At 41.1% G+C, this 25585-nt stretch overlaps 1 protein-coding gene across 2 annotated transcripts in view; it reads right to left on the reverse strand.

The window, feature by feature from the left end:
- Positions 1-25585, reverse strand: part of EEA1 (early endosome antigen 1) — a 56423-nt gene that overhangs the window by 19976 nt on the left and 10862 nt on the right. For both annotated transcript variants that reach the window (XM_035126829.3, XM_035126828.3), the window contains 15 exons: positions 19931-20058; positions 19057-19111; positions 18879-18944; positions 17559-17598; positions 16635-16748; positions 16425-16546; positions 15481-15636; positions 12028-12144; positions 10425-10763; positions 6614-6763; positions 5414-5533; positions 4373-4576; positions 2859-3059; positions 1311-1424; positions 393-548 (listed from right to left, as the gene is read on the reverse strand). In XM_035126829.3, the coding sequence (XP_034982720.3) occupies positions 393-548; positions 1311-1424; positions 2859-3059; positions 4373-4576; positions 5414-5533; positions 6614-6763; positions 10425-10763; positions 12028-12144; positions 15481-15636; positions 16425-16546; positions 16635-16748; positions 17559-17598; positions 18879-18944; positions 19057-19111; positions 19931-20058 (2082 nt within the window). The remainder of the gene's footprint in view (positions 1-392; positions 549-1310; positions 1425-2858; positions 3060-4372; positions 4577-5413; positions 5534-6613; positions 6764-10424; positions 10764-12027; positions 12145-15480; positions 15637-16424; positions 16547-16634; positions 16749-17558; positions 17599-18878; positions 18945-19056; positions 19112-19930; positions 20059-25585) is intronic.

A 25585-nucleotide genomic window follows, 5' to 3' on the forward strand; every position in this document is an offset into this window, starting at 1 on the left:
TATTTTTTAAACTGCGCTTTCAAAGAGACAGTCAAACGTCAAATAACCTCCAAACTCAATCATGCTCTAATAATCACTTAAGACTATTTATTTACTGTTATAAAGGCAAGTACATTACTGAAGCAGTGCTACTCACTGGCTTCTGTGCCATAGCATTTTTTGGAAACCTCCATTTTTCCACACCATACCTTTACTTTTCATTTTCTCCTTCCTTTTCTTTTTCTTTGTCCTACATTTGGTGGCCATTGAATCAGGTGAATAAAAAGGTTAATCCTACCTTCAGAGCAATTCTCCACCCATACCATCCTCACTTTGACAATGTTGATAATGCACGTATCATATATGCAGTATATGAACAAATATTTTTTTAAAAAAGGTTCCTGGATGCTAACCTTATGCTGACCTTCCAGTTCTTCATTTTTCTGCTCTAAATGAAGATGCTTTTCTTTGTACTCTTTAAGATTGGCTTCCAGCTGAGTACAGAATTCTTGTTTGTCATGCAGCTTAGCAGTAACCTGATCCAACTGTGTACTGACCTTATTTAGCTCCTTTTAATAAACATTGAAAAGGGTAATTTTTAGAGAAACCTCGTAACTTCCACACATCTTTAACAGGAAAAAAAACTTTGCAGCTGAAAGCCCTTATCTAATTCATTTTTAAAGTATTAATTATTGTTATTATTATTAAAATTTCCATACTGCCCTCCATCCAAAAATCACAGAGCAGTTTACAATATAAAAACACAAAAATGCATGCCATAGTAACAAACAAAAAGAATACCCCTCCCTCAAGTTTAAGAAGCCATAAATTCTTTCATTAGCCAATATGCATCAAGAAAAATTCATTCCCAGCTGAAAAAATATGGGCTAGGAACCAAAGAACTGCTTAATTTCCTTCATGAGCCACCCAGAGAACTCCATTATGGGATAGATATATAAATACAACAAACAAATAAACAAGAAGTATTGATTTCTGAATTTTACACCTACCCACCCATTCATTAGCTACCATAATTGAAATTCCTACAGTGGCTTCAGACAATCCTAAAAAGTTGTGTGAATCGAGTCAAATCTGACACATTTTCTTCCACCACAGTTCATTCACAATTGTAGTAAGTCATGTATGCATCTCCCGTCATACTTCATTAAAAAAAAATAGCTTAACAATATTGTTTTAAAAATTTCAACTGAAGAGGTCATCACAGAGTTATATTATTATATACAAGATTTCCCCAAGTGATGGTTTTAAGCATATCAGATTATCATTGTTAATCATGAAGGCATTTTACATGACCTTGTTGTTTCTCTCACCTGCTGTTTATCTTGTAATGCATTCTGGGCAGTGTCCAAGTGATTCTGGAGATCTGCTCTTTGAGCAGCTTTTGCTGCTTCTGCTGATAGAAGCAATTCAGTTTTTGCTTTTACCTGACAGAGAATTAAGAAAGTGCTTCAGTGTCAATCACTAATATTACACAACTGCAGTTTCTTTAAGTTTTATTTTCCTGAGGTAAGCAGTTTACTAAGTATTCTGATACCAAGTAAATCAATTATTCTTCCAAAGGATGCCACTGAAACAGAATTCATCACAGCAATTCAACTGTTCATCAATTCAGGGAAAAGCCACAATTCATCAGTTCAATTCCAAAAATGTTGTGAGTATTTTTGAAGAACTTTCCAAACGTACCTTAGTTTTTCTGAGTTTTAAACGGACTTTTAATATAGAAATGGTTTAATATTTCATATATTCTTTTCTAAGCCTATTTTCAATTCAAAACAGAGCTAAACCAACATTCCTCCAGTATAGCAGTTTTACAGTTCCAGGGGCTAATGGAATGTCCGTCTTCAGCTATGAGCAAAAAAGAAGCCCATGGAGCTGACCAAACTCTGGAGAGCTTCTAACCCACAAAGCCAATAACATAAAGCAAAGCCTTTTATTACTCTGGCTCTATGTTTTCTTACCCTCTTTAGCGTATAGCAAGACAATAAAGAGACAATAATAATACTTCCTCCAACCTGCCAGGATGTTCAATGCAAATGTAATTTGCAGGTAATTACATGGTTCAGCAATATCACCAGATTCAAGTCAACTACGCTTGCTGTTCATGCAAATCTTTGCTTCGTTAACTATAGCAGAACTGATAGCCCCAAGCTAGCTCCTGTCATCCATAAACACAAAAATACTGTACTTGCTTTGAGAGATCTTTTAAAAGAAAAGAGCTTCCAAAACAAACTGACAAAACATTGCAGCAAGGTGCAAACCAAAAGGTGAGCAGTGGCAATGCACAGGTGAGGAAAGAGGAAAAGGTACAAACAACTGGATGAGCAAATCAGAGCTCAAAAGCTATTTGAATAAAACTCTGATTAGCAATAAGGACACATCCATGCCATATATTTAAAGCACATAGCTTCTCTCAAAGAATTGTGCCAATTGTAGTTTGACTGATGAAGAGCAAACAATTGCAGCATGCAAGTTACAGAGTTACAAGTTACACAGCATGCAAGTTACACTTTTTTTTTAAAAAAAAGTGATGTTCGCATGGATACTGAGATAAGATAAGATATCTTTATTGTCATTGTCCCCTTGCGGGAACAACGAAATTACTCGGTTGCTACATCCACTCAGATAAAGCATTCCGCATAATCCAAAATTACAAAAACCTAATTAAAAACAGTAAATATACTACAAAATAACAAGTAAAATAAGATGACTTCAATACTGGTTTAATTTAAGGGAATGATAGAAGCAAATTTCTGAAGCTGATCAAGATAGATTGCTGTCATCAGGCTTACTGAAATTACTGAAATTAAACTAGTAACCCTCATATATTTTGATTCACACGCAGCACAAAATTAAATTACCTGCAAATCAAGTTGTATTACTTTTTCTTTGCTTTCACTTAGCTGCGTATTTAGTTCACTTATAGTTGCCTCTAAGGAGAGAACGCCGTCTTGAGAGGCTCTTAGGTGAGCCTTCTGCTCCTGCACCTGCTCATGCAAATTCTCCAGGGCCTGTTTATGACTTTCTGACTGGTTTTTCAGTTTTTCCATCAGCTGAGTAACCTATAAAGAAAACAAAATGATAATCAGAACAGGGAAACTTACAAAATATATTGCCTATAATATGAAGACCAACACTGACTGTTGGCCTTTCTTCTAAATTTTAGTAGTATAAGCACTACCTACATTTACCCTGCTATCACTAGAATCAAACGCAAATTAAAGTTGTGCTGCAAAACCATTTATAAAATTTAAGCATCAAAAGGGTAAGGGGTAAGGAAGTTGACTCAGAAGGGTCTATCTGATTATAGCCCTCCTATTAAGCTCTTTTTGAGTTCTTGGTGGAAGCTCAACTTTCGGTTCATTCCTATAAAGAAAGTCATTTTATATACACCATACATTGGCTCTTCTCCCCAGAGATCTGCCACACTTCGGCTCTCCATGGAGTTCTTGGGTTAACAAGAATAATCTTCCTTCTCCCTCGCAGTGCTCCCTGGCAAAACGTTTGGGGATTATAGACTACCACCCACCGTTTGGGCTGCTGAGGGTTTCAAGCCTTTGCCTACAGAGGCACCTGAAGCTCTTGATTGCATATATCAATTGCCACCTTTCTACATGTACCATGGAGATCTGTACTAAAGAAGGCGCTGACATCTCTTCCTGTTTTGCACTATGCCTAAGAAAGGATGTGAACGAAGGTGGGTGATATAATGGTATTGTTAAATGCTGTCATTTAGCCTTCACCAGGGCTTTGACTGATGCTTTCCATGCATAACTAATCTGGGGGCATCTTCAGCAAGCACGATCAGGGCAGTGTAATTGCATGAATGCTATAAGGAGTGGCCTTCAGTGTTGCTAGGTTCTCTCTTATTTCTACTGACATTATTTTGCTTTGTACTTTGCTGCAACGGGAGCACAGGACTCTGACAATGTTGTGCTAATTTGGCTAGGGTACACTGGTGTAGCAGTATGGAAACAGATCGTATCAGTGTATCCACAAACAACATACTCAAGTATTTATCTTACATATACACTAGAGGGGGGAAAGCATCATCTAACATTGAATCAGATTATCATATCCAATGTGAAAATAATATGTTTAAACTACAAAATATCAGCAAGATGGGTGTCGGCACTCTATAATATGGGTAGGGCTAATAACATATCATTGTATGTACTGAACAATTTTTCACATATTCAAGAGTATTAAAACAACAAACTTACAAGGGAAAAAACAAGAGTCTGATCTTTAAAATGCCTAAACAGTATTCTTTCGATTTATTTTTACTATTTCAGTCATGACACACTTTGTGAATCAAACAGAAAAGCAACAGCTCTTTTAAAACGAACCCAGAATTCTACCTTAGAAAGCTTACCTGTTCTTGCAAAGTGTGGTTCTTTTCTTGTAGCTGGTTAAGAACAGCAGTTTCTCCTTCACCAGCTTGAATTTTGGCATACAAATCCTCCCTTTCCTTTTCCAACAAGGTAATATTCTCCTTACTCTTTTGCAACAGGGCTTCAAGATTTTGGATTTTTTGATCCTTATCCCCAATCTGACGTAGCACTTGCTCCAAATCATTCTTGCGGGTGGCAGGAGAATAAAAGAGTTCAATTAATTATAACACATTTTTTTCTATCTATTTAATTATTTATGTATTTATTTACTTTCTGTATTTTGATATTGCCATTTAACCATAATGGCTCCTGGCACAGTTTACAGTAAGAACGTATTAAAATGATTAAAGTCTTTAAAAAAAATGTAACAGGCAACAAGCCTAACCAGAAAGCCACAAAAGAAGGACAATTAAAACGGTTTCAAAATGAGCAAAAGACAAAACAGAATTTACTGAATCTAATACCTGACCACCACCAAAAAGGGACAAGTTTTTAGTTCCTGCGCTCAAAAACTGTCAAACCTTCAAAGAGGTAGAGTTCGAAAAAGCAACTCTTCCCTGAAAACAACTGCTAGCTAAGGACAACCAGATGTCCACAACTGATGATACCTCGAACAGGGCCTCAATGGAAGATTTACTACTCCCTGAGATACACAGGACCCAGATCATTTATGGATGTAAAAGTTAAGACCCATAGCTTGGATTGGGCCTCAGAAATCTAGCAGCCAATGAAGATAACTTCAGCACAGATTTTATATGGTTGACATACCATTATACCATCAGCAGATAAACATCAAAACTCTGAACCAGTTGAGGTTTTCAGTCCATCAGCTGTAATGCTTTTTAAACTGGGGTGTCATTAATCCAATGTAAAAGTCACTGAAGCATGAATAAAAATGACAGGAGTCAAATCCTTGTTTTTTAGTGGTGGGCTCGCCTGGTGCATCAGAGGAAATGGATATTGCCACCTCTTGTACCTACTGCCAACATGATCTTTTTTTCTAGTAGCATGAGCTCTCTTACCTGGGCTTCTCGCAGCTTTGCTGTCGTGCTTTGCTGAAGATTCTGTTGCTCCTGGTGCTGCTGTTTCATTTTATCTAACTGATGCTGCAATTCAGTTGCATTTGCTGCTTTCTCCTTTAGCTTAGAAAAATAGTCACAGACTGTTGACTGAAAACTGATAAGCACAATTCAGTAGTTTAATAGCGTTTATTATTTTGTCTAATACTGAAGCAGTTTACAATAGATACCTTTTAAATTAGTTTAGAAGACATGTATTAGGTTTGTACTAGACAAAATGAAGTGTCAGTATTTCACCAGGGAATAATTTTTATATACCAGCAGGTGCCAAAGTACAAAAAAAGTGTGTAACTTGGTATGGTGCTTTACATCTGCATGTGAAATTTGCATGTGAATAAAAAGAGAATGGCTTCTGTTTCATTAATAAGAATTTTGACATAATTAGAATTTTGCATGCTGTGCCTTAGATAACAGTAACAATAATCTTCATAGGTTTAGTTAAAGCTAGATAGGGACCACTGCCTTAACCCCAGGATAAATCTTGATGGGGAAGTAAATAATAAAGACCTATTGTTTAATCAAGGAGGACCAATACTTTGATCCATTAAAATATATCACCTTACCTACTTTGTATGTCTTCAGAGTGGAGAAAGAGGAGAGGGAACAGAATAAGGGATTTTAGAAGGCACAGTTCTTCAGCTAAGACTGAAACCATTCGGATCCCCACCCCCCGTGTAGCTACAACTGAAGCACACAGGATACCCCAGAGAAGTACTGGAAGGGGAGCAGAGGGAAGAGACGGTTGGCAGCAAGCAGGATTGGCTACTGATCTCAGTAAGAGAAAGATGAGCCACGGCTCGTTCCACAAATTCCGGAGAGAGATCATCTCACAGAGCCCTGTGAAGACGATCAGTGTCTGTTCACCCTCTTTGCAGTGGCCACTTCAATTTTGACATCCCATCCTCCTTTATTTTAGTACTGATTAATAATTTGTGTCTTTACTGGGTTTTTTGGAAACTGTAAGTGGTCAAGAGACTTCAAAGTCTTCCCTGGATTAATTTGTCAAAGCAACTTGCACATTTATAGGGTACTGGCTTATACTTTATTAAAGTTCCAACAATATGATGAAGGATATTCCAGATATCTACTATGGAACATAATTTAAAAACTAAGCAAGAATTGCATGTTGCATATAATTCCTACCTGCTCCTCAGCCCGTGAAAGTTTTAGCTGAAGGTCAGCCACCTGCTGTTCCTTGTCCATCAGCTTTTCACTTGACAGTTGTCTCTGCTCTTTTAGCCGGCCATGTGCTTCCCCAAGCTGATGCTCTGTCTCCAGAAGTTTATTGTGCAACTGGAGGGAGAAACTGGTCTCATTACTCTCAAAGAAAATGTTTGGCAGACACTTAGCACTTTATCTTTTAATCTGCTATACTCGCATGCAAACTCTATCAGCACATCCACTAGGTAATGTGTATATAGTTCACATCACTGGATTGGGAACTGCACATAAAAAGGCACTGCCTTGGTGATATTTGTTAGGTGGGAGTGACTCAAATAATTTCCTTTCAAGGATACCTCACCTAAAGGATGGGGTCAATTTCATGGCATGTTTTTATTTACTTGTTCATTTTGTATATTCTGCATATATAAGCAGCAATTGATTAGATTTTGACAACTGTTTTATCTGTGCTGTGTTAAAGTACACAAAGGAAAGGTGGGTAACATCTACAGACTACTTCTCAAACTTCATCTAAAAAAGAGAAAGGGAATCAGAAAAAATGGGAACCAAAATACCAGACACAGCTTGGAAATGGATTGGGCACAGAATGAACAAAATATAATAGCAATTAATTTAAAATAAAATCATTTTAAAACTTTTTATCAATGGTATTTTACACCTTGAAAATAATTTTACCTGTATATTTGTAGTGAACACTAGGCATATTACCCACATATCTTTGGGAAGTGTTGTAAAAAAATTCTGGAATCATGTCTTAGATAACATCAAATAATTAACTGTATATGAGATTCTAAAGAACCCACTGAATATAAACTTACATTAGTTAGAGACTGTGTTGTTAAGGTGGACACTGAAATGGTCACTATTCTGTTAGCAGCAGTTGGAATGCCAATTTCAACTTAAGGATACCCTCCTTTGTCAGAGTACTTAGTGTGTCAACGCAAGAGAAAACAATTTATACGAAAACAAATTAATTGAAATATGGATAACATTCCTATTTTGGAATGAAAAAGTAGGGGATCATATAAGGCCATGTTCGTTCTTTGCTTTGGTTTTGTGAATTCACCTTTTTCATGCATTTTCTTTTTCTGTAATAAATATTTGTAATGATAATAAATGGCAAATATTTTAAAAACACACATATGAAGGCTATGCTTTTATTCAGACGTACAGTTTGTATGTGCACATATGAACTGCGTAAGTACATTTGCAGGAAGTTTGACTAGATGACCCTTGGCGTCCCTTGCAACCGTACAATTCTGTGATTCTATAAAAGGGATGTCTACAATAAAGAAGCACATACCATAAGACAAGGGAAGCCAACATGGTGCCCTTCAAATGTTGTCGGACTACAACTCCGATCATCTCTGCCCATTGACCCTGCTGGCTGTGGCTGATGGAAGATGAGAGTCCAATAACATCTGGCGGGCACCATGTTGGCTACCCCTGCTACGAAACTTATGTCAGTTGTATAGCTAAGGCAAATACAGAGTGCAAGACTTGAGAATGATTCTGTAAGAAATGTCTCAAAGAGCCAGAGACAAACAAACAACCTCTTTCAAGTTTGAGGCAAGTACAATAGCCCGGGGACCAAACATCCTTTCTATCTTTCTTCCATTAGAAACAGCTGGAACAGCACACTTGTCAGTTATTAGGCCTCACCAATCACACAGTAACACACAATCTAGTGTGTGTGTTAAGCATTCTCAGATTAAAGAACCAAGGCTTGCAAAATCTAACCTTATTTGAGATTGTCTGGATCTTTTTTATTAAATGCCATTTTATCAGGACTATGTCCCTATTAACATGTGCCACACATTACACCTGTGCTTTAGAACCTATACTGGCTATTCTACATCTTTCAACAGCCTTGTACTTAAGCACTAGGCGGCAGCCGTGAACAATAAAGATCTGCCTGCAGGCAATTGAGTTGGCTGACAGATATGGGATGGAGTGTTCTATCCATCCCCTGAGCCCAGCATAGAAACCAAAAGGGATGTCCAAGCAGGAATGTCTCCTCCTCCAGGCCCAACACAGCAATACAGTCCTCTGTCCCTCTTCTGTCTTTCCCCAGCAAGCTAGAAGTTTTTGTGGGATTATTTACAGGGTTGTCTTTTAACATGCTGGGTTTATGGATGAATTTTCTAGGAGCAATAAATGAGCTAAGAATTATAAAGCACTTTACAAAGAAGGGTTAAACGTGAGAAATATATTTACAGCCTTACAGATTTGTCCCAAGAACAGCCTCTCCCATCACACTGGATCACACTTCTGAAACAGACCTGCAGTAACACCTTGACTATATTGTCAACAGTTTGATAAACAACTAGAAAGAGGTCTTCTCAGAGGACATTCCTTTTGGAACCTTCCTGTAACACTGTGAAACCTTTATATTTAGTTCTGCCTTTAGAAATCAGAATTACAAAAAGGTACTGTGGATTCCAGACTGGTATGGTGTTATTTTTTAAGTATGTTGGAATGCTTTGTGGTCTACAGGGATAATATTAAGATTCTCCATTATGAAACCTCAAGTCTGGATGGAATGAATCTCTTTGTGATGTTATCACAGAAGAATTTCAGTGAGCTGCACTTCTTTTTCTTGAAATTTATTATTCAGTCCAGTATTTCTCCTACAGAAAATCATCTCATTCAAATCCCATTAATTTACAGCACACTATGATGATGAAATGAATTTCCAGATGAACTCATCAGTTAAAGATGCTGTTGCATTTACTCTTGGTTGCTACAGAGACAACTGCAAGTTCTCCAATCTAAATTCCAAACAGGATGTCAGAATCTTCAGTTCTGGCACATCACCAAAGAACATTATCAACCAATAGACTTCAATAATGCCACAAGAGGTATGTTGCACTAAAAACAGGCACAGCATGAGCACAAGTCTACTACAGGTAATTGGTTAGAAAACCAAAACGGCAAACAAGCTTTTCTCCCTGCTGGGTTAGAGGTTGTTTTTTCCTCCGTAAGAAGAAATCGCACACCACCGAAAAGCTACAGATTTGTATAAATTGTCTATATGCTACTTTATATTTATAGATGCAAATTTGGAACTAGCTACTCTGCACAGAAATGCAATAGACCTGGTTTGGGCATGGAAACTGCCTTGGTTGCAAGGAGTGTCTGATCCTGTTAAATCTCCTTGATCTCTCAGCAACCTTCGATATCTGTGACCATGGCATCATCCTGGAGTGGCACTGCTTTTGGCTATTTCCAGTCCTATCTGAGAGCCAGAGAGCAGTGACTGGGGTTTGGCCCCATAGAACCTTCAATGTGAGCTTCCACAAGGGTTTGTTTTATTCCCCCATGCTATTCAACATCTATATGAAAGTATTGTCATCAATATTTCAATTCTGGCATGGGCAAAGTGCCGTGCAGGAGGGTTGCTGACCATTCTGCTGCAATGGCAAGGCTGAAGTGGTGCTTCTGGAGTCCTAAACAGAAACGGGTGGGTAGGTGAGTGCCTAGGTGAGAGCATTCAAGTCTGCTCCCTCCCCTCTTCCCTTAGCACTGTCCGAGGCAAAAGTCTCAGTATGGCTAACAGGCAGGCTTGCCCTGTTCTTACACCACAGAACAAGCAGCCCCCACAACTTGCTTCCACCACCACCACTATAAGCCCCACTTTCCTCCAATGTGGGTTACCTCAGCTGTGAATTTATGCTCTATTTTGTAATCCACATATGAAAATGAATATATTGAAATATGTGTGTGTGTGTGTGTGTGTGTGTGTGTTCTGTGTGAAAACCATTCATCTTACCTGATTTAGTTCATTTTGAAGTTGTAGGCCATGCTGTTCTTTTTCCTCCCTTTGTTGTTGTAGCTGTTTGAACTCAGCCTTGAGGTGTTGGTACTTGGTCTCAGCTTCTGACAATTCCTCCTTAAGTTTCTGACTTGCTTCTCTCCTTTCACCCAATTCTTTCTGTAACCTCTGTAATGAGTCCTCAGATGCAGACAGCCTTGCCTGAAGTTGCTGACAGTCCACGTCCCTTTGATTAAGGGTTGCTTGCAGATTTTTTTTGCCGAGTAATTCTTCATTTAGACTTTCTTCTAACTGAGTATAACCCAACTCTCTTTTTTTCAACTTTTCTGACAGACTCTACAGTATTAGATTAATTCAAAATTAAAGTATAGGTTACTCCATTATGCTGTGAAGTTATTCTCAACTAAAATTCTTATGAAGCGTTGACTGGTATCACAGTACCGTTCTTTTACGAGGAGATAAAAACAAAGTATGCAACAAGTAAGAAGGCCAACTGATTCAGCCTAAAACACATGCATAGTATGCTCTGCTCAGTGAATGATATCTATGCTACAAGTCCTGTTTGTGCTTGTTTCCACACAGGTGCCTTGGAAGTCTCACAGCTAAGTAATACTCATGTGAAGCTGCTGCTGCAAAAAGGGCCACATCCAGGGGCGGAGCAAGCACGGGGCAGGGGCGGTCTGCCACGGGTACTGCCCTGGAGGGGATGTCACTTGGTGCACGGCAGCCTGAGGGGGGGAAAGCTGCAGGCGTGCCTGCCGAAATCGCCGCGCGGGTGCCTGCTGGAGGGGCGGTAACACTCAGGGCCGCACCCCCGCCCCGCAATCCGCGCCTGAGCCTGGACCATTTAGGCTCCGTTTAGAAGTCGCGGGGGTGCGCGATCCCCCTCTACCTAGCACGTGTGTGCAGCATCCCGCTGCCGCACCAACGAGCTATCTACCTGGAGCCTGGACGCTCCATTTAGGCTCCGTTTAGAAGTTGTGGGGGGCGCGATCCCCCTCTACATAGCGACGCATGTGTTATTACGTAGCGACGCCGCACCCCCCCCCCCAAGGGCATGGCAATTTGCCGCCCCGGGTGTCGTGGCGCCTCGCTACACCCCTGGCCACATCCACATCATAGATGAACATTTTACACGGTTGTGGCGGCCCAAGAAAGGTCTGCCACCAAGGCACAAATTATAGCAGCTGCACACATGAGCATACTGTTTTTCACTATCTCTATACCTGTCTGTAAACATCACAGCAATGTCATGTATTTCCAAACCTCGGGAGTATGGGAAAGTTGACATGGGTATGAACCCATAATTTCTATCTTTTATCTCTCCCCAAAATCAAAATGCATGCCCCTTTAAATACCAAGGGGAAGTACCATGGTCTCTGTTTTCTTGTTGTGTTCTTTTAATAACAGAAAGAAAGAAAAAAGTCAAAGGGCACCTGTACCACTGAATTATTTTACTTCTGCCAGCTTCATCAACTGAGTTCTACACCTCTGAAATTCCAAGGATGCAACGTTGAGAATTTTAGCTAACCACTTGAAAATGCTAGGTTTGGTGTCAATTGACATTTTCAAATAAAGTTAATAGCTCTAGGATTCTTACCTGGTTTTTCTGTGTTAATTCATTAACTGATGTTTGAAGCTTCTGAAGGTCCCGTACATATACTGCAACCTCCTGTGGTCCTTTGGCAAGTTCAGCTCTTAACTGATTTATGGTAGTCTTAAAAAGAAAAAGATAGAAGAACAATTCACATATTTGGTTCAGTGTGTGTGTGTGTGTGTGTTCCCTGAGGGTTTTCTAATGAAACTGAGTTTTTATTAGTTTAGATTACCACCAACAAACTGAGCATATTTAATTGTATCTAGAATCTCTGGAAGGGGATGCTTTGCTCCTGTATCACTTCTTTTGATTTCTTCAGGATAAGAAGGAAACTTTGTTTCCCATTTTATTGTGGTAACCAGAAACAATTTTTCAGAAAGGAGACGGCAGTGTGCTATTTTTTTTCACAGTTTTCTGATATAGATGGATACAGGGCAATGTGATGGTATAAAGCTCAAAAGGTTTTACTAACCAATTACTAAATCAGTGTTTAACTTTTATGTATGAAATGCAGGCCCCTTACTCTTTTACCACAAGAAGTTATTGTTTTTAAAAAATGAAAGTTAAAAATATTGAGTGTCCTGGTGGGGTGGGGAAGCATGTTTACTATCAACACGAGAGAGAATTTGGTGACACAGCTCAGATCCTTGAAAGGTATGTGTGCATGTATGAACCCATTCTGCATGTGTATGCACTCTCATATGCTATGGCTACGAAACAGCTACCGGGATGTAGTTCGCAATGAAACTACTGGCTTTCCATAACATAAAAGTATAAGCAGTCACTACAGACAGGGTTACTTTTGAACAACTGGTCCCTTTCCATGGTCATTTTTTGTAGTTTTATAAAGCAAGTACATCTACAGACTGAAGGTGTTTAGACTGCTTGTGATAGATGGAATTGGTTTGTCTACATTTTAACACAAGCTTTGCGAGTGGTCAGGTACCCCACCTTGTCTTTGGACAAGCAGTAGCGATTGTAGGGTGCTTCCTAGCTACTACGCTTTTTGTATAAGCTCTAGCCCTTTTTATTTCTATAACTTAACACCCCATTCAACCCAATGAGATTCCCAATAAATTCATATAAAGCTACACTTCTTGGCCATGAGGGACCTTGCCACGCTAATCCAAGTTGTCATAATGTACAGGATTAGCTGCTATAATGTGATTTATTATGCCATTTTTGTATTTTCTAGCTGTGTGTTTTATGCTCCACTCGCAGGCTGAACTCAGCAGGATATGGCAGCTGTACTGCTGTTCTGCTCTCCTCCTTCTGACATAATTAGGAGCATAGGACTCCTGTTCCACTGATGTTATATCAAATGAGGTTCTATGTCAAATTTCCAAGTCGCTTTTTAAAGCTTAGGAGGACATGTTTATTTTATTTAAGTAAAAAAAGGTGAGTTAAGCAGGGGTTGGCTCTAAGGTACTGAAGGGGGGGAACCAAGCCACATCCCCCAACGCTTCCACAGATGTGAAATAATAACCACAGCCATTAGTTTTTCTTCCTCTGTAATCACACTCTGTGGCATTGTTCATCTACTTACCCGAACGTTTTGCTGAATTGTTAAAATATTTGCAAAAGGTTTACTGAAATGTCTTTGATTTGCACACAGATACACAGTAAGTTCCTACCTGATGTAACAAGATATCGAAATGATCTTTAGAACTGAACTCAATGTAATAGGTTGGGGTTTTGTTTTTGTTTTTTTAAAAGGTATTACCTCAAGTTCCAAGACCTCCATGAGAAAGCAGCAAAAAATAAATAAAACAGATGGGTGAATGGTGAAAGAAAGCAATGATAAATGCGAGTACTACGTTAAACACAGATTTCATGAATTTCATGGGTGTACTTTTAGCAGGGCTAGGCTGCAATTCTGTACACACTTTCCTGGGATTAAATACCACTGAATTCAATGGGTCTTACTTTTGAGCAGAAACATAGAGAGCTGCACTATCAGGCTGCAACACCTATGCACACTTACCATTGGACGTATTAGGACTTTTTTCCAAGTAAACATATATAAGATTAAGTTGCAAGTATTTAGATAACTCTTTGTGGGCAGCACCTTTTTAATTCAGGGCCCCAGGCCCACTACAGTTTAAATTATTCGAGTAAAGAGTATTTGTTTTGCTTTTTCTTGCTGGTTTATCCCCATTATCTATCAACAGCAGTCCGCTTTGGGTAAGGAACCTGTTACCCTCCAGATACTGTTGGCAGCATGGCCAATGCTAAGAGACAATGAGAATTTGAGTCCAACAACATCTGACAAGCCACAGGTTTCACACCCATACTCTCCATCAGTGGTTCCCAACTGGTGGTCTGCAGACCCCAGGGGGTCCACATTACCCACCCAGGGGGTCCGTGGTACCATTCACATAGCTAAAACCACCATAAGAGATATTAAAATTTTCAGAAGTAGGGGGTGCATGGCTTAGCTTCTGAAAAACGGCGGGGGGCAATACTTCGCTAGTTGGGAACTATTGCTCTATATAAAAAAGGTAAAGGGGCCCCTGACCATCAGGTCCAGTCGTGTCCGACTCTGGGGTTGCGGCGCTCATCTCGCTCTATAGGCCGAGGGAGCCAGTGTTTGTCCGCAGACAGCTTCCGGGTCATGTGGCCAGCATGACAAAGCTGCTTCTGGCGAACCAGAGCAGCGCACGGAAACGCTGTTTACCTTCCCTATTTATCTACTTGCACTTTGATGTGCTTTTGAACTGCTAGGTGGGCAGGAGCTGGGAGCGAGCAACGGGAGCTCACCCCATTGCAGGGATTTGAACCGCCGACCTTCTGATCAGCAAGCCCTAGACTGTGGTTTAACCCACAGTGCCACCTGGGTCCCTATTGCTCTATATAATCAAGTTATAAAGCATTTTTAGTATCTAGTATCTAGAATCCAAGAGGAAGATGAGCACAGATGACTAAAAAGAACATGTCACAAACACTGAATAAACAATATGATAAATGCAAAACTAACAATCTAGACAGGCAACTTGTTTATAGATTTTCATATAGCTGACCACCACAATCTTAAGCACTTTTTTTTTGGTTAAAAAATGAGATGCCAGTGAGTACTCATATATTGATTAAAGTGGCATGGGTGCCAGCAGAAAATGGCTCCAAGGGCAGAGGCACACACACACACACACACACACACACACAGAGAGAGAGAGAGAGAGAGAGAGAGATGCCAGTGCTCTGTACTAGTGGGTACTGTCACAAAAAGCCCTGCCTAGAGATATCACCATGTAATAATGAGAATAATGATATTGTGAACTAGGAATTGACTTGGAAGTAGCAATGCATGCAGGCTTCCAAAGATGATATGATTTGATAATGATAACATATTATAGTAAAGGTTTTTTTAAAAATATTACAGTAAAGAAAGAACTCAAGAAAGAGTCCTAGATTAATATTTATTTTTACATGATAAATATTTTTTGCTAGATACTCTACCTCTGAGGTTGAACATTCTGCTCGCAAATGATTACACTCATCTTTCAGTTTCTCATATTCTTTCTCACGCTCCAAAGTCATCTTGTCCATCAGCATTTGAACTTGAACTAATTCCTTCTTTAAAACAGCAACGTCTTCCACCCCGGGCCTCTGAAGCTTTAGAAAAATGAAAGAATGACAAATACATCTTATGGAAATCAGACTGGCAGCATATTTTCAATATGGTTTGCCAGAAATTTTCTGACTTGACACTTGCGATCTGGGATATTAGCAGCACACAAAAATATTCTACACTGCACTGGCCAGATTTAGATCTGCTTAAAACCAACATGGTCACTGCATCATGTGCAATATTTCTGTATTTGAACAGTTCTAGAACAGCAAATCCAGCTTTCATTTCTTAGGTCCAAACAGTTGGTTTTAACTTCATGGGATGTCTTTACACTCAACTCCTGTTGCTACAGTACTGTGTAACTACATCTACTGGAGCTGCTCAGAGAAATTCAAAGTCATGTGAAGGTTAAAACTTGCAACAGCTGTGGGTAATAACTTGTATCTAGTTACTTTTTGTACTCAGGAATAGTTTCCTGGGTAGAAAATTCACTGTGTAGTTGATTAATTGTGCCTACATACATAAATTTGAATGTGGCAACAGACTGTAAAAAAAAAGCCATGATAAATTTAGTAAATGGGGGAAAATAAGTACAAAATCCATATTTCCTAACAACAATTTCTCTTTCCCTCTTTCATTAGTTTTTTTAGATTTGGGCAAGACAACAGATTCTTACATCAGGGCCTTGTTTTGTAACATTAGTAAATCACTGTCAAAGATGAACAATAACGACTTGTTTTAAAAATGCAGTTAAAATGATCAATAGCTAGAACCGTCCCCTTTCAGTTTGGACAAAGCAGAAGTAAAACATGAGCACAAGATAATAAGTTACCAGCTCTGTTTTCAAATCTTCGCATGCACCTCTCTCTTTTTGTAGCTCTTGTGTCAAACTGGCCACTTTCTGTTCAGCAGCTTGTCGAAGGCTTGTTTCTTCATCATATTTGGCTTTAAGATCTCGTTAAGAGAAAGGTCACACAAAAGGTCATTCATTTAATTTAAACTGAAACAAGCATTGTGTTGCATAACAATTATGGACACTTACCCACAATTTCAGTGGCCAACTGTGCTGCTTTCTGTTCAAATAAGTCTTTCATCTGCTTAATATTAAAGTTTTGTACATGACTCTCTTCTAGCTGCTGTTCTAATGATTCTAATTCTAAAAAGAAAGCATGTTTATTGAATATCTCAGAAGTGGAATAATGTTTTACAGACACCTCTACTGATAAAAATAACATTTTTTCACATTAAATAGAATCTTGTCATGTGAATAAAAAATGATGCTTAACATAATCAAATCCTATATAAATCAGTACATTTTCTAGGAACTCCAATTATATGGCAAAACAACTATGCAAACATGCTGCATTTTCATGCAAAGTACAGGCATGTTTCACATTTACTCACAGCAATCTTGAGCACTGTTATTTAAATTTATTTTCCCACATTACTCACTTAGATTATAAGGATTTCCTCCTTATTTTAACATAAATACTAAAGTGGAGGACTACAAGTAATTTCCATAGCAAATAGATCATCAAATTAATCAAATTAACTGTGTGTTAATTGTGGTTTCCCAATTATTTAACCTGGTAGCAATTGTGGTTTAAATCATTAACTATAACAACCTGCAGCAAAAAGAAATTGTTCTAAAAGGGAACAAACAACAGGAACATTGTACACTTTTACAAGAAAATTAATCTCATTTCCTCTAATTAAAACATAGAACCGGCATGACTTTCTAGAGGTACAGAAATGGCTCTAGACAAAAGCAGAAAACAAAATTTTAGAATATTTGTCAGCTGCATTTCAAATTGAAATATTTGCACTACAGCTGGTTGAGTCACTTTCTTGAAGCAGACATAATGGAAAAAAAATGTTTCAAGAGATATGTGAATCATGAATAATATTTTCTTGACAATTACATTTGTTTAACCACCACAAAACTGTGTTTAAAAAAGTATGTTACCTGTAGATGCAGCAGTTTCCAGTCCATCAGGTTTAGACTCCTTAAAAAGAAAAAGAAAAATTTTCAGAAGTATTTAAAAATATTGCCATTTAGTTCCACACACTTAAGTTGCAAAAGTTAAGAACTGGTTAATTTCAGCATATTTTATTGATCAAATTCAACAGTTACCACTAGAGAAAAGAATGCCAAGGTGTTGTGACTAAGAATAATCCTGCACTTGAGTAAATTACCAAGACAAATTATTTAGTACATACAAGTGCTTCTATGAGTCCACACTCATAGGGCACAATAAATAATGCTATGCTTTTATGCTATCTCCATTCACAGGACTCCACTAAATTGAATAAAGATTGTAAAGTAGTTGCATTTGTTGGATTACTATGCATTCATTCTGCTAGGATCAAAGGACGGAGCTGCAGGATGAAGCCCCCATGGTCTAATCCCACCTGGCACTCAAACTGCCAGAGAGAGGCAAAGCGACCAGAGAAATGAAGACAGATGCAGATAGGATCAGTAGGTGATATTAAATGCATCATACTCAAGAGTAGGCTGATTGAAATCAATAAACCTAAGTAACTAAGTACACTGATTTCAATGGTCCTAATGCCAAGTATGACATAGCTGGATATCACCCAGTAAAAATAGAGGGGTGTGTTTTTCTCTTTAATAGAATTTTGATCAGTACATGCATATTTGTTTTTCACGTGTTTCACAGGTTTTAAGAGTGCATTTAAAAAAAAGAGAGCACACTTTAAGCAATTCTTCCTTAACTGGCACTGCATTAAAGAGGGGTAGAAGGAGAAGATCAGCAGAGTAAAGACAATAGAGAAGAAAAGGGTGGTAGGAGGAAAAGGAAGCCATGGGGAGGAAAGAGAACAAGATGGGAGGGAAGGGGACAGAAGACTTAAGAGAGGGGGGGGGGAATAGGTCCAGAATAGGAATATGAAAGCTTTGTAGCTGGTCATACTGTTGACACTACTACTGTATAGTTGAGGGGTGGGGAACTGGTGGACTTACAGATGCTGCTGGACTTTTAACTCCCCATCAGGGGCACTGAAGTTCAACAGTGTATGCAGTGCCACAGGTTCCCCACTATTGGTGTAGGTTAAATAAATCTATTAAATAAATCGATTAAATGATACACACACACACACACACACACACACACACATGCAATTCTTAAACTACTTCAGTAAATGAGTTATGGAACTAACTGAATCAGGCCACGTGCCTTACAAAAAAGGGTTTTAATCTTCCATTTCAAGGATGATAACAAACTGCTTGTGGTAAACCTGCTTCAAGTATTTTTAAAGCAATTACTTGCTGCCTCTGCCCTTGAACTTTCTCTAATTCTTTCTTCAGCTCTTCAGAGTACCATCGCTCCTCCTGAGCAAAGGAAGTTAAAAGCATTTTATGAGCTTACAGGTTTGGCAATCTTCTAATGCACTTTTTAATTTTAAACAAAGAACTGCATTCACAAGTAATGCACACTTCCAACCTTAAGTGAAGCTTGCAGGTCTTGAACTTCTTGCCGTAGTAGGGTTACATCATCTCTGAAAACATCCCATGTTAAAGAGGAGACAAATAATGTTTGAACTTGTGTTAAAATCAATTTTTGCAGTTAAATTAAATCACATTTATTTCTCTGAGAAATATTCAAACAAACTACTTTCAATTAGTCTTCTGAATTCCAGATACAAGTTAAGCATATTTCCATTAGCTCCCCCTCATATTAACTACCATATTTAGAAATGCTGCAATTATTAACACAAGTACCTTAAGATGCAGCCCAAACTTTAGCTGGGTTTACTTCCTAGTTAAATAAACTTGGTACTGCAATCCAGTTTTGAAATGGATATGCAATCATTTCTCTACATGAAGCATTAGGAAAACATCTTTTAAGAAAAAAAATGTATTTAAAAAGGTGAACCAGAACAATCAATAATTACTACAACAATGATATAATATTACAGAGAGAGAAAAGCATCTTTGCAACTGCAGCAACTTATTTTATTTGTGTGTTCCTTTCCTGAAAAATCTTGAAGCAACCAATAATAAACATAATAAAAATAAATCAGTATTAAAAATTGTACACTAAAAGTTCATTCATAGAAAAGAAGTGATGGACAGTTCAAAGGCCTAGCAAGTTTTTACAAACAGGACACAAGAAAATCCCATTGTACCTCATCTGCTACAATCAATAGCATGCAAGCTGTTGAAGATTCTAACACTGGTAGCCTTCATCCTTTCATTTAACTGAACCATTTATCTACTGCAGATTAACATGCTTCAATATGTTATTCTATGCTCAGATTACTACATGCTTAATATGCAGTTATGATAAGTTATTACTGCTCAGTATTGTTTAGTACCTGTTTGGAGACATGTTAGTTTCTCTTCCTTGGCTTGTATCAATACCAGATTCATGAACTGCTTCATAGTGCTTAAAAAGTTCTTCAGCTGATCCATGAGACTTCATACAAAGAGGACAAATAAATCCCTGTAACATAAAGAAAAAAAACAAATATTTAATAGTCTTCCCTTGCTTTTTATATTACTTCTAATTCATCATCATATCTAAATATAGAATATTCTGTAAAGAAACAAGAAAACTACATTTCAACAATAGTTTTCAAACCACTCATAAATATGTGTCAAACGAAAACTATAAATTGAGATGGATGAGCCTCCAATAGTTGCAGTAGTAAACAATAAATTTAATTTTGAATATGATAAGCAAATAATTGCTAATTCAATGCCAGACATGCCATACTTATCCACTTTGACTTTTGGAACACTTTTAACTTACATTTTAAACCTATATCACTTCTGTCATTGGGTTTGTCTACACTTTGTCTTAACACATGTATGATACTGATCCATAGGATCTTTCTGCAGAATTCAGATTCCAGACTCCAATTCAGACACTGTGCCAAAACACAGCTAAGGAAACTTACCTCTAGGCCACATTTGTATATAATGCTGAGCTATGTGAGTGAAGTAAAATGAGCCCAAACAAAAACTCAAGCTCACAGACTCTGCCTTCACCTTTCCTTCCACATTGCCAGGAGGAACACCTCTGGAACATTTAGTTTCCCTTTTATAGATGCTTGGCTTAGCTTTACATATTAAGCAGAGACAGTGATTTAAACTGCTTAGCTAAATAAGCCAGCTTCATAACTCCTGGACTGAAGCAGAGGCGGATTTAGGGAAGCACAACAGGTTCTGTCACACAGGCCGTGAGGCCTTGGGGTCGCTACATGGGGTACAGCAACTATTATGCAGAATGGAAGGCGAGATGTGGGGGATGCCAAATTTTGGAGTTGCATGGGACGCTGCTAAAGTATGAGACCCGAAGATCCACCAATGACTGTTGTAAACCATGCATACACGTGGAAGATGAACATGTTTATTTTAAATAAATTCTGGTTCATACATAATGCTAAGCCAGCAATCTGCAGAAACTAACTGCTGCAAAAGTTTTTGTCCTGGCAGCATGGATGGAAGAGAAGGAAGAGGGACCATTGTCCAAAGTATAAGGCAACTCCCTATTGGCAACTGCAACACATGACTATCTTTGCAAGCTTCATGCTTCCCCCCCCCCAATGTGGAGAGAAAACACTTCTAAACAGGAAACACTTACAATGTTAGAAATTTATGAAATAGGCCAATGAGCACAGATTGCTGGCTCAATCTTTGAAACATGCCAATGAGTGGATTCCCCATTCTCCTTGATGAAATGTTCCCTCTGAATACTGGGGTTTCTAATTTGCATGTAGAGCATTACAATGCTGCAGAAGAGAGCAAGAAGCACCAGCACTGAATTCTGCAAGCACACCATAACCACTAGATTGCACAGATCATATCAGCACAACCCAACAAGTTAAGTCTACTGTAAATACACATTTGGTATAAAACATCAATATACTAATAATGAAGAATGAGCTCAGCAATTCCCTTTGAGCTATTAAATTCTTATTACTACCTGCACCACTGCCAACCTCCTTTATGCTTGACATTAAGAATAGGTAGGTAGTATCCTTCCTATGACTTCCACTTTAAAACAAATTGTATATTCACTGTAGAGCTTAGCTTACGCTATATAATTGTTTTATATGTAATTTTTTAAAAAAATATATGCAATGTGTGAGGGACAGGGGATATCGCGAAGTCCCTCCCCTCCTAAGTTCAAGCCAATCCCCGAGCACAGGGGGAAGCAGAGAGAGTTCCGATTCCAGTGGGGAAGCAGGAAGTCGTGTCCGAGGCTCAGGCAAGGTAGAGGAGCCAGGGTCCCAGGTGGGACAGGAAGGGGCGAATAAGGGCGGGAGACCCATCCCCCCAACTCCGGAATTACGCAGAAAGAGGAGGGGAAAGAGGATGGGTCTGCCAAAGCTTTTGTGTTGGAGAAAGACGCGCCAAAAGCCATTAGGAGGTTCTGAAACCGACTGACAACATCACTCCGTGTAAATAGCAATGACTTGAGCACTGTAAATACGCAGCACCAATAAAAGAATAAAATGCAGAGCTGCGTAGCGTCGTTACTCTGAAGTAGTCCACTCCGGCCACTGTGACAGCAACCTCCTAATCCTTTTTGGGCTACTTTGGAGTTGCCGGGATGAGCGTGTCAGAGGCGGAGAAATGGCGGCAGATCGCGGAGCAAGCCCAGCAAGAACTGCAGCAGCTGTCGCTGCAGGCGCAGGGGGAATTGAAGGCAGCTAAAGAGGAGACTAAGAAGGTCCAGGACGACCGGCTACAACTTGCGGAACAGGTGAGAGCGCTTCAGGAAAAAGAGCAGCAATTAAGGGCGGTGGCGGTAGACCTCCAAAACAAGCTGGATGCAGAGAAAAACAAGGCGGGAGGGGCACCCCAAGTCCAAGTGCTGCCAGGAAGGAGAGCTGGGACCCTAGTAAGCAAGTTCAATGGAGACCCGAGGGAATTTCAGGGCTTTGAGACTGAGATTGTGTATGCTCTTGAGCTGCACCACGATGAGTTCCCTGATGATGAGCACAGGGTAGCGTTTATTGTGGAGCACCTTACCGGGGCAGCCAGGGAGTGGCTAAGACCGTTAATTGCAACAAGGAATCCTTGCATGAAGAATGTCAAACTATTTCTAGAAGGTTTGAAAACGATGTATTCGTCCGATAGTCATATGGATCAGACTAAGGAGGAACTTCATAATTTACGCCAAGGAAATATGACAGTTCGCGCGTATTGGGCGAAATTCACCATGCTGGTGCACAGATTGGGGTGGGAACTTGAGTCCCCCCCAATGCAAGCGGCGTTCTACTTGGGGTTGCATGAGGAGGTGAAGGATGAGCTCTCGAGAGGTCCAAAGCCCAGTAATATGGATCAGCTGAGCAAAGCGGCTCTGGCGGTGGGGGTGAGACAGGAATCCCGGTGGAGCGACAAGCAAGCAACGCGCGCAAAGCGGGCTTGGTTCCCACGGTCGCAGGAGAAGCCACTCCCCCAACAACCCTTTCAAGCCACGCCTGGGGCCAGTCAGGACCAGGAACCCATGCAGATTGATAGCGCGCGCGCGCGGGCTTTTCAAACCCCAGCGGCGCCAAGACGCAAGGAGGGAAGGGGTGGGAATTGCTTTCTCTGCAACTCCCCCCAGCATCTCGTCAGAGACTGCCCACATCGCAGGGAGTGGCAAGGAAAGGCGGGAACGGTTGTGCCCTCCCCCACTGACGCAGCACCACAGCAGGGAAACGGGAAAGCCTGGCTGCAGGAGACAAGGGGCGGCAGCCAGGCACAGTCAGCAGACAACAGCCCCAGCCCACCCACCCGCACAGAGAGGAGCAGAGCCAGCCCACCCCTCCCAGAGCAGGAGTGGTTCTAGAAGTGACGCTCACGCTTCCAAATGGCTATCCCCTGACAGTCCTCGCCCTAATTGACAGTGGGGCGTCAGCGAACTTCTTCTCGAGAAACTTTGCAGAAGAGCACCAGATCCAGCTTCTGCAGCTGGATTTTCCTCTGCACGTGGCAACCATTGACGGCAGAGAGCTGCTGGGAGGGGCCATCACGCATCAAACCCCCCCCATGAGAATGACGGTTGGAAGGCACTCAGAGACACTGGCATTCAACGTCACCACCATCTCAGACCCCCCCATCGTTTTGGGCATGAGCTGGCTGGCGCGCCATGACCCCTCCATAAGTTGGCACCAGAGATGCATCACTTTTGGATCGGACTTTTGCCTGGAACATTGCATGCAGCACCAACCAGGGGAGGGGCCTCCGATAGCCACGGTGGCCACCATGCACGTCAAAGGGGGTGAAGCGATACCCAAGCCGTACTGGGACCTGCAGGAGGTCTTCAGCGAAGCGGAGTCCGACCACCTACCCCCACACAGGCCTTTTGACTGCCAGATCAACCTGGTGCCAGGGGCAACTATACGCCCAGCCAAGCTGTACGCCATGTCAGACCAGGAACTGGAAGATCTGCGCGCTTTCATCGACAAGAACCTCAAGCGGGGGTTCATCAGAGAAAGCAAGGCAGCAGGGGGCAGCCCGGTCTTCTGGGTGGACAAGAAAGACACGCAACAGCGCCGTCTTGTGGTGGATTTTAGACGGCTGAATTCAGTGACAGAGCCAGTGGCTTTCCCCATGCCCAGAGTGGATGATCTCCTGACAGCGGCACGCAGGGGCAAGATTTTCACCAAGCTAGACCTGAGGGGGGCGTACAACTTGATCAGGATCCGGGAAGGCGATGAATGGAAAACCACGATGTTCACGCCTCTGGGCTCTTTTGAATATCTGGTGATGCCCTTCGGGTTGCAAGGGGGCTCAGCATGCTTCCAGGCCTTCATGCACCACGTCCTGGGGTCCCTCCTCTTCAGGAAATGCTTGGTCTTCCTGGATGACATCCTTATTTACTCCAACGACCCAGTGCAGCACGTGAAAGATGTCAGGGAGGTGTTGCAGCGCCTGAAGGAGAACCACCTGTATGTGAAGCTGGAGAAGTGCAAGTTTCACACCAAGGAGGTGGACTTCCTGGGCTACAAGCTGTCAGACAAGGGGCTGGCGATGGACAAGGACAAGGTGCAGGCCATCCTGGACTGGCACAGCCCCAGGACTCGCAAAGATGCCCAACGCCTACTAGGCTTCGCCAACTTCTACAGGAAGTTCATCAAGAACTTCTCTCGCGTTACGGCTCCCATCACTGACTGCCTGAGAGGCAAGCAGAAGTTCAGGTGGACACCAGAGGCGCAAGCAGCGTTCGAAAGCCTCAAGAGGGTGTTCGCCTCAGACCAGAACCTGTTCCACGTGGTTCAGGACGCGCCCCTACGCGTGGAGACAGATGCTTCTGATAAAGCTGTGGGCGCCATTTTGTTGCAACTGGACGCCAACCGAGAGTGGAGACCCTGTGCCTTCTTCTCCAGGAAATTGACTCAGCCAGAGCGAAACTACACAGTGTTTGATCGGGAACTTCTGGCGATCCACGCTGCGTTCCAGCACTGGAGACACTTCCTGGTGGGCGCCAAGCACCCCATCCAGGTGTGCACAGACCACAAGAACCTGGAGTTCTGGAGAACTGCCAGGGTGCTCAACCAGCGGCAGATACGGTGGGCAGAGTTCTTCTCGAACTTCAACTTCTCCATACACTACATCCCGGGAGAGCAGAATGTCAGGGCGGATGCCCTCTCCCGCAAGCCAGAATACATGGAGGAGGAGGCGCCACCGGCACCCAGGCACATTTTCCCCCCGTCAGCATGGTCCTGCGGAGCAGCAGTGGTGAGCGAGGCAGAACTCACAGCACTGACGGCAGCGGATGAATTTGCCAACCGCATCTGCAGAGAACTGAGAAGGGGGGGGGAGCAGGCAAAAGACTTTGCAGAACGCAGGGGGCTGCTTTTCTACAAGGGTGCACTGTACCTGCCCACCACCCAGCTTAGACATACGGTCCTCAAGCAGATGCACGACAACCCAACGGCGGGTCATTTTGGGAGGGACAAAACCACTCACCTAGTCATGAGACACTTCTGGTGGCCAGGGGTGCGGGAAGATGTTCGAGACTATGTACGGGG

The sequence above is a fragment of the Zootoca vivipara genome, chromosome 9, assembly GCF_965207765.1.
Source record: "Zootoca vivipara chromosome 9, rZooViv2.hap1.1, whole genome shotgun sequence".
NCBI classification, from domain to species: domain Eukaryota; kingdom Metazoa; phylum Chordata; class Lepidosauria; order Squamata; family Lacertidae; genus Zootoca; species Zootoca vivipara.